The sequence below is a fragment of the Sebastes umbrosus genome, chromosome 14 (assembly GCF_015220745.1).
Source record: "Sebastes umbrosus isolate fSebUmb1 chromosome 14, fSebUmb1.pri, whole genome shotgun sequence".
NCBI lineage: Eukaryota > Metazoa > Chordata > Actinopteri > Perciformes > Sebastidae > Sebastes > Sebastes umbrosus.
This window is the reverse complement of record NC_051282.1, coordinates 31,324,039-31,338,507: the sequence shown is the minus strand read 5'-3', so window position 1 is coordinate 31,338,507 and position 14,469 is coordinate 31,324,039. Positions and strand designations below refer to the sequence as shown.

Below are 14,469 nucleotides of genomic sequence, written 5' to 3'. Positions count from 1 at the left end.
ATGCTGATTGTTGCACCGATGGAGTAACAGCTTTTGGTGGGGGCAGTGTCATGGTGTGGGGGGGGGGGAGGGGCGGCATTTCCCTCACTGGCAAAACAAGGCTTGTCATCATTGAAGGCCATCTCAATGCAGGGAGATATCAGGATGACATTCTGCAGCCAGTGGCGATCCCATATCTCCACAATCTGGGACCTAACTTCATCCTCCAAGAAACAACGCCCCCCCCCCCCACAGAGCCAGGGTTATCACAGACTACCTCCACAATGTGGGAGTAGAGAGAATGGAACGGCCTGCCAAGAGTCCACACCTCAACCCAATTCAACACTTGTGGGATCAGCTTGGGCGTGCTGTACGTGTTAGAGTGACCAACACAACCACGCTGGCTGACCTGCAACCAATCCTGGTTGAGGAATGGAACGCCATCCCACAGCAACGTGTGACCAGGTTGGTGACCAGCATGAGGAGGAGGTGCCAGGCTGTTGTGGCTGCGTATGGATCTTCCACCCGCTACTGAGGCTCCTGACGGTGTATTAAATGAATAAAGTGTAAAATTGCCAATATGTCTTGTTTGTTCCTTGTTACTGATAGAGAGTTCAATCATCCAATCCACCAAACAACTCAAAACAAGAGTCAACACCAACAGGAGAATACTCTGTTTACCATTGACGGAGATTTTGGCACATTTTTCTTGGGCGCTACCCACATAATCAGCTGTGCTGCTCATCCCACAAATGCATGATCCTTACAAGTTGGACATCATTGTGAAGGTAAATAAACAGGCTTTCCAACGATGTAAAATACAATGACCATTAGCATTGGAACAACAGAGAAATAATCAAACAAACACAAGCTTCCGAACTTTCTTTTTCCAGTTTATATATATATACATATAGTATTTAAAGTAAAAGTATGCACTGTCCAGTAAAATGTACTTAAAGTAAAAGTGTGTAAGTATTATCATCTAAATGTAGTTACAGTAGCCTCCAGTAAAAGTATTATCAGTTAAATGTAGTTAAAGTTCTGAAAGTAAAAGTATAGATGTGTCAGTAAAATGTTTCTTTAGTTTTTTGTCACATTTATTAAGTGATTTGTCCATAAAATGTGTTGACTGGTACAAAAAGTGACTTATAAATGAACTATGAACTACCATAGTTTTCATGTATTTGAAGGAGTTGGTTTCAGTTCCTGAGCAGCTGTTTTCCTCTAGAGGCTCAGAGTTTCTTCAAACATCTGCAAACATCTGAAACCATTAAACGTCTTTTATGCAAAAACCTGCAGACCAGCAGCATCACACTGAAGCTTTTATACTATTTACATGATCCTGGCTGCCGTCTCTGTGTTTCTGTTTGCAGCAAATAAAGTCATTAAATGAATAATTCAATGCAGTAATTACCAACAAAAAAGCTGTGTTCATAAGTTTGAAGTAAATGTGATGTAGGAGACGCTGACGGGGAAACAGCTCACATCATATTTAACATCACATCATCATTGTTACTGCAACACTGATTTTAAAGAATGTTTTTCATAATCCATGATTCATGTTAATATTCACATTAAGAATAGTGAAGTAATGACATTAAAATATGAGATGTGAAGCAGAGGTGATTTCCAGGCATGTTTTCACTCTGCAGATATAAAAACAGTGAACAGACTCTTCTATTGGCTCCAGTTAGACCAACATTGATGCTTCATATATGTTTGATTCTATATATGCAAACTCAGTGAGCTTCAGCTATAAAACATCACATCAAGCTGTCAGAGGAGTTCACAGCACGTCAGCTTCAACATCAACCATGTTCTCTGGAGCTCTGCTGCTGCTGTTGGCAGCTGGATGTGAGTCTCTCTGGATCTGTCAACCCTTCTTCTTTTACAGTATAACTTGATATTTTTGTGATAATAAAACATGTTCTTGTTTTTTAACAGGTGTGAAGGGTGAAACGTTGACTCAGCCAGCCTCTGTGACTGTGCAGCCAGGTCAACGTCTGACCATCACCTGTCAGGTCTCTTATTCTGTTAGCAGCTACTACACAGCTTGGATCAGACAGCCTGCAGGGAAAGGACTGGAGTGGATCGGAATGAGACAAGGTTCAACCACATACTACAAAGATTAACTGAAGAACAAGTTCAGTATCGACTTAGACTCTTCCAGCAACACAGTGACTCTAAACGGACAGAACGTGCAGCCTGAAGACTCTGCTGTGTATTACTGTGCCAGATACACACACTGGTTAAAGTTACCAGAGAAGCTGTACAAAAACCTTAAAGAATGTATTCTTACAAAGACCAACAGGGGGCAGTAGGAGACCTCAAATATGATGGCAGTAAAGAGCAGTATAACAACGCCACTAGATGAGCTGCAGGTGATTTTGAGGTGTTTGACTTCCTGTTTGTTTTTTACCAACAATGTGATGCTGAATAACTGAGTCTGACGGTGTTTTCACATATAGTCATAAAACTCAGTCGTCTTAAAGGGGACCAACAGAAAAGAGGCCTCACTTCTCTTTCTGTTCACACTATAGTTCCTCTGGAGCTCAGACCCACATCGTCCTGATGAAATAAACTCATTAAGCCCATAATCATCTGAGTGGTGTTTATGGAAAACGCAGCGCTTTCGTCAGGTTGCTGCCACCGGTGTGTTTTACGGTGTTACAGGATGTCCTGCCTGTGCAATTAATGCAGTTATTAATGCGTTTGTCATCAGTTATTACAATCATAAGGAGCATTTGGGAGTGAGACTGAAAGGTTTCTATATCCTCAAGCGTTGGTTGTTAAATGTACACGCATAGTGTCTCCAAAAATGTAAAAACATCTCCTTCAAACAACCCTATTTATTCAAGTTTCTAGCCAAAATCTAAACACATTTTCTTTTGTCCCCGGGACGACGGGACGCCATTAGTCTCCAGCCTCGACGGTACATACGGTACCTGCGGTGTTGTAGAACAAGGATCAGGTCTTCAGAGTTTTTGCATTGACTTGGTTCTGAAGTATCGGTTCTCGTGACATCCCTGAAGCCAACCTGGAGCGCGTTGTGTTCACAATGTACAGGTTCAGAGAACTGCAACGCAGACTTGAAGCGAACCGAACTCAGACCACCTCCTGATGCGCTAAAAGAGGCTGACCTGTCAGTCTGAGTTCATTTGGAGAGCTGAAAGAGACCAAGTGTGAAAACACCCTGAGTCTGAGTTTTATTGAGACTGTTGATGTCTAAATGTGTTTTTCTTTCCTCTGTGTTGGTTTGTAAACGACAACAACATGACTTTTAAAGATATTGTATGAAATAAGAATCACTTACTGTACTGTAATATAGATTGTAGAACTGAGGAGCATGTTATGTCATTCAGTAATTACACATCTGAATGATCACAATGACGTATAGTTAAAGCAGCAGTGGGTAGAAATGGAGCAAATATGATTCCAAATAGTTATTTATATATATATATATATACGGTATATATACGGTATATATATATATATATATATATAAGGGATAATGTACAGCGAGTCGGTCATTGTTGTTCCATTGTTGTCGGGGTGCAGCATCGACCTGAAGGGGTTTATTTTACAACAATGACCCGCTAGCTGTACATTATCGCACTTATTACACAGCTACTTACTGAAGAAATCAATATTTTGACGCAAAAACAGTCCTCCAGAGTCCGACATCAGAGCTGCGCCCATAGCAACGGTCTGCTATACATAGCAATGGTCTGTTATACGTGGCAACGGTCTGCTATACATAGCAACGGTCTGCTATACATAGCAACGGTCTGCTATACATAGCAACGGTCTGTTATACATAGCAACGGTCTGCTAAACGTAGCAATGGTCTGCTATACATAGCAACGGTCTGTTATACGTAGCAACGGTCTGTTATACGTGGCAACGGTCTGTTATACGTAGCAACGGTCTGTTATACGTAGCAACGGTCTGTTATAAGTAGCAACGGTCTGCTAAACGTAGCAATGGTCTGCTATACATAGCAACGGTCTGCTAAACGTAGCAATGGTCTGCTATACATAGCAACGGTCTGCTAAACGTAGCAATGGTCTGCTATACATAGCAACGGTCTGCTAAACGTAGCAATGGTCTGTTATACGTGGCAACGGTCTGCTATACATAGCAACGGTCTGCTATACATAGCAACAGTCTGTTATACATAGCAACGGTCTGCTAAACGTAGCAATGGTCTGCTATACATAGCAACGGTCTGTTATACGTAGCAACGGTCTGTTATACGTGGCAACGGTCTGTTATACGTAGCAACGGTCTGTTATAAGTAGCAACGGTCTGCTAAACGTAGCAATGGTCTGCTATACATAGCAACAGTCTGCTAAACGTAGCAATGGTCTGCTATACGTAGCAACGGTCTGTTATAGAGAAATTACAGAATGCAGAACTCCGCGATTGACCAATCAGAATCGAGTATTTAACAAAGCCGTGGTCAAATGGTCACTATATCCTGACAGTAGTGCATGAGACAGGTAATCTGAAAAAAAATAATCATGTTCCTCTGTGTCCACCGGTGCTTCTAACGGCATCTTCAGGATTTCACAGACCAGGAGATAAACAACCAATCAGAGCCGAGCTGGAGTCTTACCGTCTCTGAGCAGCTGTCAATCACTCGCCAACTCCGATCAAACTAGACAGCGCTGATCAAATACAAGGCAGAAGTGAGGATGGCTCACATAACACCCCCCCGCAACCCCCGCTCACTGCTTGACCCCTACTGAAGTCGGGCCAAAGGTTTTGCCCTTGTGGAACTAATGATGAATTGATAAGTTGTCAACTTTTAATATTTTGATAATTGATAAATCGGTTTGACTACAGTCTGAAGAAAATAAGGTAACATTCTCAGAATCACCATTTTTGGCAAAACTAAATTCTAAAACGTTTGGGCACCCTGGACTTCTAACCCCCCCAACAGGCACAACTAGAGCAGACTGTCAACCATCAGACCAGATCTGAAATGGTAAGAAGGACGGACACACGGAGCGCTATAAACCCCCGACTACGTTGTTGCGGGGTTATAATGAATCAATATTCTGTTACTGTAATGACTATTTCTCTCCTCACATGTCCTCAGAATCATCTTGTAGTGTACTGTTTAGCTGTAAAATGAGAAGGTTTGTGACCTCGGCAGCCATGTTGAGATCAAGTTGAAGGAAATACTAAGCCCCGCCCACCAGCCGGAGCACAGCCAATAGGAACGCTCTCTCTCTGAAATGACCTGTGATTGGTCAAAGTCTCCTGTCATGTTCTAGATTCCTTAAAGCCTGAAAACAGAGCCATGAGGAGGAGCAGAAGTCTAGTTATCTCTCCTTGAATTACAACATGCTGAAAGATTATTATGGATTTTTGACCAATGATGCTAAAAGTTTTGTTGCCTACTGAAGCTTTAAACAAAGATACATAAATAATAAATTGTTTTTGGTGCCAAAGAACAATTAAAGGTGAGCGCTCACCTGGAATCACTAAAGTAAAGAATGATTTCTGGGCTCAGACCAACATGTTAACAAACACATTTGACACAATACGCTTGTTGAGGGTCAGATGAGAAGATCAGTGTCATTCTAATATTGTTTTATTTATATATATATAATTTGTATTGACTGAAAACAGGTATTAGGGGTTACACGCTGGTCCTGAATGTTTTTGAAGCTTCATTAATATTCTCATTAGTTTTCTGTCTTTTATTCCTACTGAGGTTTTCTTTCCCCTGATGTCATATAATGGTATAAATTATAAACAAGTTGTGAGGAAATCAACAGTATAACATAATAAACAACATTTGTTAAAGTGTTATTTGGTGTATATTATTATTATATTGTAATTAAAAACACTGACTTCAGGAAGATTGTAAAACTAGTAAACTATTGTTAAAGTCTTGACAAGATGCAGACTGAGGAGGAGTCAATGCAAAACTCAGATGTCTTCCACCTCTACTTATCTGACTGCAGAGAGGAGGACAGAGGACAGTGGACACACAGTTTAACATGATGGACTATAGGACAGGACTGCTGCTTTTAACCATCTGCTGCTGGACAGGTCAACATTTACACTGATGTTGAGTTGACATAATTCTTATTTGTGTATCAACTAAATTCATGTGATGTATTTTTATATCTTGACAGGTGTTGATGGTCAGACTCTGACAGAATCTGAACCAGTAATTAAAAGACCTGGAGAATCCAACAGACTGACCTGTACAGCCTCTGGGTTCACATTCAGCAGCTACTATATGAACTGGATCAGACAGGCTCCTGGAAAAGGACTGGAGTGGATTGCTTTTATCAGACATGACAGTGGTGAGATCTACTACTCTCAGTCAGTTCAGGGCCGGTTCACCATCTCCAGAGACAACAACAGACAGCAGCTGTATCTGCAGATGAACAGTCTGAGGACTGAAGACTCTGCTGTGTATTACTGTGCCAGAGAGCCACAACAACACAAACCATCAGTAGACCTGAACAAAAACCCCTCAGTGCCTGAACACTTGTAACATGAAGCCACCAGAGGAGGAGCCCTCAGACCACTAATGATTTCAACACCAGCTCACTGTCACACTGAAGACAGAAACAGACCTGAAACCCCCCTGAGACCGCCAGAGATCCCGACTGACTTTACTGTCTTTCAGAGGCTCTAGTAGGTTCAGTTTTAGGACTAGAGTGAAGACACAGATATCAGATGAAACTAGAAAACATAAAGAATCCATTGGTACCAACCAATGTCATGCTACCATGTCGGGAAGGAAATAAATAACGTCCAAAGTTGGGCTAAATACAGACATGCCCACTTTATGATAATCACATGTAATTATAAATGTGTTATTGTCTCCTATTCTAAAATAGTGTATTTGAATATTTCTGCATACTGGGGTCCCTAAACAGTCTTGAATTACATAAATTGGGCATCACTGTAAAGCTGAGACTCTTGTGGATCCAATGAGCCCAACTGTATTCATGTGTGATGATGTTGGTCCCCATAGGAGACATTTCATTGACCTCACTGTATAAAATGACCTGTGGTGACCTCTAGCATAATCACAGCCTCATGAAACTTTACAGCCACAAACTAGAGACCTAGAGCATTCAGAGGATGGATGGATCAGACTAGAGACCTAGAGTATTCAGAGGATGGATGGATCAAACTAGAGACCTAGAGCATTCAGAGGATGGACGGCTTTCCTAACTAGATTGACAATAAGGGGGTTTCTGAGCAGTTTACACAACAACAGAAGTGCTCGCCATCCAATCGCCATAAAAATGCAATTCTTTCAGAAATCTCCAAATGTCAAAAGGTTTTGATCCGAAATCACAGCATGGCTTTTTCTATGGTGTTCCTCAAGGTCTTGGTGTCTTAATGTGGTATTTTGGAGGGATTATTGATCATTTTTATTAATTCTCAGGGTGGAGAGAGTCGCCATGATGACGGATTTAGTGTAAATATGTGGAGGTGGACATCATCAGCGTAGAAGTTGAAGTGGGGGTCATGATGACGGATGATATTACAGAGGGGGAGCGTGTAGAGGAAGAAGCCTTAAACACAGAGGACAGATGAATGTTAAATTAACTTTCACATTCCAAACATCCGTCCATCCGTTAGCTACTATCTTATTCAATCCCAGGTGACAGAGGACGAGAGGTGAGGTATATAGACAGGTCACCAGTCAATCACAGGACTCATTCACAGCCTTATCAAGCCTGATCTAGTCGTATCCTCCCTGTGAGGAGGAGTCAATGCAAAACTCAGATGTCTTCCACCTCTACTTATCTGACTGCAGAGAGGAGGACAGAGGACAGTGGACACACAGTTTAACATGATGGACTATAGGACAGGACTGCTGCTTTTAACCATCTGCTGCTGGACAGGTCAACATTTACACTGATGTTGAGTTGACATAGTTTTTATTTGTGTAACTGACATATTTCTCATGATGTATTTTTATATCTTGACAGGTGTTGATGGTCAGACTCTGACAGAATCTGAACCAGTGATTAAAAGACCTGGAGAATCCCACAGACTGACCTGTACAGCCTCTGGATTTAACTTTGCGGGCTCTTGGATGGCCTGGGTCAGACAGGCTCCTGGAAAAGGACTAGAGTGGATCGCTATTATCAGATATGACAATGCTGAGATCTACTACTCTCAGTCAGTTCAGGGCCGGTTCACCATCTCCAGAGACAACAACAGACAGCAGCTGTATCTGCAGATGAACAGTCTGAGGACTGAAGACTCTGCTGTTTATTATTGTGCTCGAGAGCCACAGTGACTGGAGTTGGTTGAGCAGCTGTACAAATTCCTACAGGACTCATTCTGACTGGACTGATAGACAACAACCATGAAGAGATTTTTCACAACAATTAGCCTATAATTTATTTTTATATTGAATTTTTTCACAACTTGTTTTATATTAACAATAAATTAATACCTGCATTATACATATTCCTGAAAACACATTAAAAACACAATAAAGATCAGTTGTTCATGAAAGGGCCAAAAACAGCATCTGGTTTCTGAAATTAAACTTCTACAAATTCGACATTTATTACAAATGAAGACACAATAATATCTGTAAATGAAGTGGAATCTAAAGAGAATCATAAATATGAGAATGAAAATTATTTTATAAAATCACTAAAACCAGATCTTAACTGAGCTGAACTACAGCTACAGCTCACTACCTTATATGGAGTTTTTATATGTGATGAAATTATAATATTAGCAGTCAAAGGATCGTTGTTGTGTTTAAACTGCAGAGAAACGTCTACACTGTAAAAAAAATCCTCTGTTCTCAAACAATTTGTCATTTTTTCCTGTATTTCAAAATGACAAAAAAAACATGTAAAAATTAGAAGAATTAAATGTTTATTTAAATGTGTCATTTTTTTTAACAAAATAAATCTGTATGAATGGAATACATTAAATATCTGTCTTTTTTAACAGCTTTTGAATGCTAATTTTAACAAAACTAACCGTGAAAATAAAGTATTCTTTACTGAAAAGTGAAAAGTGCAAGAAAATATATGCCTAAAAAAATAAATATTTTGTCGTTTTGCATAACTTAGTACTTTACATACATAAACTGTAAAAACACAGGTATTGACTGTGAGACAGTTAAAAACAGCATTTTAACAGATTTTTACTTCCTCTTTATCGTTATATTAGTATAAATTTTAATTGTTGAGTAAGTGCATTTCATGTTATAAAAAACGGTCTAAAACCATGAAGTTAAATTTTAAAAAGTTATTAACTGTGTTTTACGCTTCCTTACATTTATATATATGACTTGTGAGTCAAACATTAATTACCCATCACTACGTTCCCCTTTACACAGAAGAAAAGGTTTCACTGTCCGTCCGTGCAACACGGATCGGAGTAATTGCTAATCAGTCCTGTAAAGTGTGACGTGAATGTTATACCTAAATAAGTAATTCCTGATCCGTCCCATGTCCTGTCCAATGGTAAAATGAATGACGTCAACAGCCTATAGACATGGAGAGGATGTTGACAGGTTGGTACAATAAAGTCTTCTGTATCTGAATGTAATAAGAAAATGTTCATGTTCACATTAAGAATAATGATCCTAATAAAAATAAACAAGAATGTACATCATGTTTTAATATGAGATTGTTGTCAGCAGAATAGATTTAGGCATTAATAGTTAAAAGCAAAGTTAACGGTTGTTTAATTTCTGTAAATGAGACTTTTTCTAAATGTTCCTATTTAGCGTGTAATGACATTAAAATATGAGATGTGAAGCAGAGGTGATTTCCAGGCATGTTTTCACTCTGCAGATATAAAAACAGTGAACAGACTCTTCTATTGGCTCCAGTTAGACCAACATTGATGCTTCATATATGTTTGATTCTATATATGCAAACTCAGTGAGCTTCAGCTATAAAACATCACATCAGGCTGTCAGAGGAGTTCACAGCACGTCAGCTTCAACATCAACCATGTTCTCTGGAGCTCTGCTGCTGCTGTTGGCAGCTGGATGTGAGTCTCTCTGGATCTGTCAACACTTCTTCTTTTACAGTACAACTTGATATTTTTGTGATAAAAAAAAAATGTTCTTGTTTTTTTAACAGGTGTGAAGGGTGAAACGTTGACTCAGCCAGCCTCTGTGACTGTGCAGCCAGGTCAACGTCTGACCATCACCTGTCAGGTCTCTTATTCTGTTAGCAGCTACCGCACAGCTTGGATCAGACAGCCTGCAGGGAAAGGACTGGAGTGGATCGGAATGAAATATACTGGAGATTCATACTACAAAGATTCACTGAAGAACAAGTTCAGTATCGACTTAGCTACTTCCAGCAACACAGTGACTCTAAACGGACAGAACGTGCAGCCTGAAGACTCTGCTGTGTATTACTGTGCCAGAGACACACAGTGAGAGACGATAATAGGAGAGTCATACAAAAACTACTTCCTCTATTTACCACCACCACTGGGAACACTCTGTTATCTCAGCATCACTTTATTTTTGTAATACTGTTGATTAAATTCTCTGTATTAGTGTGGTGAAACTGGGTCCACATATCTTAATAAATACATGCATGAAGATCATTAAAAACATACGTCTTGTAAACATTTTTAAACAGAAAGCTTCCATGTGATTTACAGATTTTACACCAATTTTTTTTTCATGAAAAATACATCAAATCCACAAAATTCTGAAATTAAAACATTTCACAGCGATAAAAAAGGAGCATTTATATATTTAGAAAGTTAACCGGTAACTTCAGTCCACCCTAAACTAGATACGTTTTTAAAAGTTTATTATCTCAAAGAAACCTATAAATAATGTTTTCCTCAAAGACACCAGGACTCTGATGGACTTCTAACCTTTAACCTAAATGACATCAATCACACCTGAGATGATCAGTCAGTCAGACTTTTATGGTTCTGACTAGTTTACAGATTTTACATCAGAAAGGAGAGACAGAAAAGAGTTGACTTGTTTGGAGCATATGATCACTCCATGTGCTCTCATCTGCTGCTGCTTACAGGGAATATTAATATTAATAATAATAATAATAATAATAATAATAATAATAATAATAATAATAATAATAGTAATAATAATATTAATAATAATAATAATAATAATAATAATGATATAAAGTAAAATAACGTGAAACACAAAGTTGTAACAGATGTAGTGAGATGATTCTTTAAATACGGTCAGTAAGGAGATGCAAATAAAGTTTTGAGGAGAGACTGAAAAGACGACACTGTTTAATCTGTCCTCTGAGGTCCAAAACTGAGGGACAAATAAATTAAAGTTACCAGACAAATCAGCTTCACTCCTTCTAGTGAGGAGGAGTCAATGCAAAACTCAGATGTCTTCCACCTCTACTTATCTGACTGCAGAGAGGAGGACAGAGGACAGTGGACACACAGTTTAACATGATGGACTATAGGACAGGACTGCTGCTTTTAACCATCTGCTGCTGGACAGGTCAACAATTACACTGAACTTTTAGTTGATGTTTTCTTTTTAGTTGTTAACTTGTTGCATGATAGTTTTCTTTGCCATCTTGACAGGTGTTGATGGTCAGACTCTGACAGAATCTGAACCAGTGATTAAAAGACCTGGAGAATCCCACAGACTGACCTGTACAGCCTCTGGATTCACACTCAGCAGCTACCCTATGGACTGGGTCAGACAGGCTCCTGGAAAAGGACTGGAGTGGATCGCTTTTGTACACACAGGCAGTTCTCATATATACTACTCCCAGTCAGTCCAGGGGAGATTCACCATCTCCAGAGATGACTCCAGCAGTAAAGTCTATCTACAGATGAACAGTCTGAAGACCGAGGACACAGCAGTGTATTACTGTGCCAGAGACACACAGTGAGAGACGATAATAGGAGAGTCATACAAAAACTACTTCCTCTATTTACCACCACCACTGGGAACACTCTGTTATCTCAGCATCACTTCATTTAGTAATACTGTTGATTAAATTCTCTGTATTAGTGTGGTGAAACTGGGTCCACATGTCTTAATAAGTACATGCATCAAGATCATTAAAAAACGCACATTTTGTTAACATTTTAAAACAGAAAGCTTCCATGTGATTTGCAGATTTTACACCATTTTCTTTTTTCATGAAAAAGTCTGATATTAACACATTTTACAGGGGTAAAAAAGGAGCATTTATATATTTAGAAAGTTAACTGGTTTACAACGAAGACGGCGACGGCCAAAAACCAAGATGGTGACGGTGAAAATGTTGAACTCGAGGCTTCAAAGCTGTAGTCCACTAACCAATGGGTGACGTCATGGTGACTACGTCCACTTCTTATATTCAGTCTGTGGTTGGGACAGTTTATCGTGACTCACAGCAACGCCTGCATTTATAAGAAGACAACATTATTGTGATGAAAACTTTACAATATTCTGTTTTTAGACATTAACTCACTAACTTCCAGAGTTTTAAAACATATCTTTACATTAAATCAAATCAAAGCAGCGCTACAAGTTTACTAAATTAACCATCTAGATGGTGACATTTAAGTCCATATAAGATCTTTCATAAAAATATGTACTCTAAATAAAAACTGATTTCTCTCTGGTCTCTAGAGAAGACACACTGTTTACACCTTCAACTGATTCAAATGACATTTAAAAGATGATTCAACAATATGCAAATGAAGGTGACTTCTAAAGAAGTGAGTGAGTGTCAGTGAGAGACAGAAGAGCTCCATCAGCTCAGCTTCAACATCAACCATGTTCTCTGGAGCTCTGATACTGCTGCTGGCAGCTGGATCCTGTGAGGAGCTTTCACTGGATTCACACTAATAAACACATTAGAAACACTGAATAGTCAGATGAATGATGGAGATAATGTTGATTTGTGTTTCCACAGGTGTGAACAGTATTGATCTCATCCAGCCAGACTCAATGGTTGTGCAGCCTGGACAGTCTTTGACCATCACCTGTCAGGTCTCTGGTTATTCTCTGACTGATGACAGCTATGCAACCGGTTGGATCAGACAGTGTGAAGGAAAACCAATGGACTGGATTTCCCATCAGTGGGGAACAAGTGGCCTTGTTCAAAATAATGCTCTGAAGAACAAGTTCAGCTACAGCAGAGACACTTCTGCTGGAACAGTGACTCTAAACGGACAGAATGTGCAGCCTGAGGACACAGCTGTGTATTACTGTGTCAGACAGCCAGACAGCCACAACAACACAAACCATCAGTTGACCTGAACAAAAACCCCTCAGTGCCTGAACACTTGTAACATGAAGCCACCAGAGGAGGAGCCCTCAGACCACTAATGATTTCAACACCAGCTCACTGTCACACTGAAAACAGAAACAGACCTAAAACCCCCCTGAGACCGCCAGAGATCCCGACTGACTGTACTGTCTTTCAGAGGCTCTAGTAGGTTCAGTTTTAGGGTTAGAGTGAAGACACAGATATCAGATGAAACTAGAAAACCTAAAGAATCCATTAGTATCAACCATGTCGTTCTACCATGTTGGGAAGGAAATAAATAACGTCCAAAGTTGGGCTAAATACAGACATGCCCACTTTATGATAATCACATGTAGTATAAATGTGTTATTTTCTCCTATTCTAAAATGGTGTATTTGAATATTTCTGCATACTGGGGTCCCTAAACAGTCTTGAGTTACATAAATTGGGAATCACTGTAAAGCTGAGACTCTTGTGGATCCAATGAGCCCAACTGTATTCATGTGTGATGATGTTAGTCCCCATAGGAGACATTTCATTGTATTGAAACCATTTATTTTAAAACTTGACCTCACTGTATAAAATGACCTGTGGTGACCTCTAGGATAATCACAGCCTCATGAAACTCTACAGCCACAAACTAGAGGCCTAGAGCATTCAGAGGATGGATGGATCAAACTAGAGACCTAGAGCATTCAGAGGATGGATGGATCAAACTAGAGACCTAGAGCATTCAGAGGATGGATGGCTTTCCCAGCTAGATTGACAATAAGGGGGTTTCTGAGCAATTTACAGTGTAAACTGCTCAGAAACCCCCTTGACTGCCACAGTGACTGGAGTTGGTTGAGCAGCTGTACAAAATCCTACAGGACTCATTCTGACCACAATCATGATGAACGTCTTCACTTGAAGTAGTCCCAGAAACTGATAGGATACAGTTACACTGAACACTTTGTGAGAACCAGTAATGTTTGATTAGAAACACATTTCTAAACAGAGATGTGAATGTAGAAATCATATCACTAAATAGGCATATTCTTGCTTATTCCATAACAGAGCTGCATTAAACACAGCAGCTGAACAATAAATAGCATTTGTGTAGTTAAATGTTTTTTGTTTTTTCTAATTGTCTAACCTGAGATTGAAGTCTTTACTTCTTTTAGTTTGCAGGAGTTTGGAGGGAAGTTAAACTATCAATATGCACAGAGTTCTGCAGGGACTGTGGATCGAGACAATAAATAGATGTTCAACTGTTCAA

At 39.5% G+C, this 14,469-nt stretch overlaps 6 gene segments (V, D, J or C); all 6 read left to right on the top strand.

Annotated features, from left to right (window-relative positions):
• The first annotated feature begins 1,757 nt into the window (after positions 1 to 1,757).
• Positions 1,758 to 2,218, top strand: LOC119502169. The segment is given in 2 exon segments: positions 1,758 to 1,833; positions 1,924 to 2,218. Coding segments are annotated over 2 exon segments (228 nt in total).
• Positions 2,219 to 5,911: 3,693 nt separating this feature from the next.
• Positions 5,912 to 6,568, top strand: LOC119502124. The segment is given in 2 exon segments: positions 5,912 to 6,045; positions 6,132 to 6,568. Coding segments are annotated over 2 exon segments (420 nt in total).
• Positions 6,569 to 7,816: 1,248 nt separating this feature from the next.
• Positions 7,817 to 8,269, top strand: LOC119501359. The segment is given in 2 exon segments: positions 7,817 to 7,868; positions 7,956 to 8,269. Coding segments are annotated over 2 exon segments (366 nt in total).
• Positions 8,270 to 9,727: 1,458 nt separating this feature from the next.
• On the top strand, positions 9,728 to 10,471 carry LOC119502117. The segment is given in 2 exon segments: positions 9,728 to 9,996; positions 10,089 to 10,471. Coding segments are annotated over 2 exon segments (444 nt in total).
• An 837-nt stretch (positions 10,472 to 11,308) lies between these two features.
• Positions 11,309 to 11,920, top strand: LOC119502134. The segment is given in 2 exon segments: positions 11,309 to 11,461; positions 11,548 to 11,920. Coding segments are annotated over 2 exon segments (366 nt in total).
• A 592-nt stretch (positions 11,921 to 12,512) lies between these two features.
• Positions 12,513 to 13,222, top strand: LOC119501358. The segment is given in 2 exon segments: positions 12,513 to 12,779; positions 12,876 to 13,222. Coding segments are annotated over 2 exon segments (390 nt in total).
• Positions 13,223 to 14,469: the final 1,247 nt, after the last annotated feature.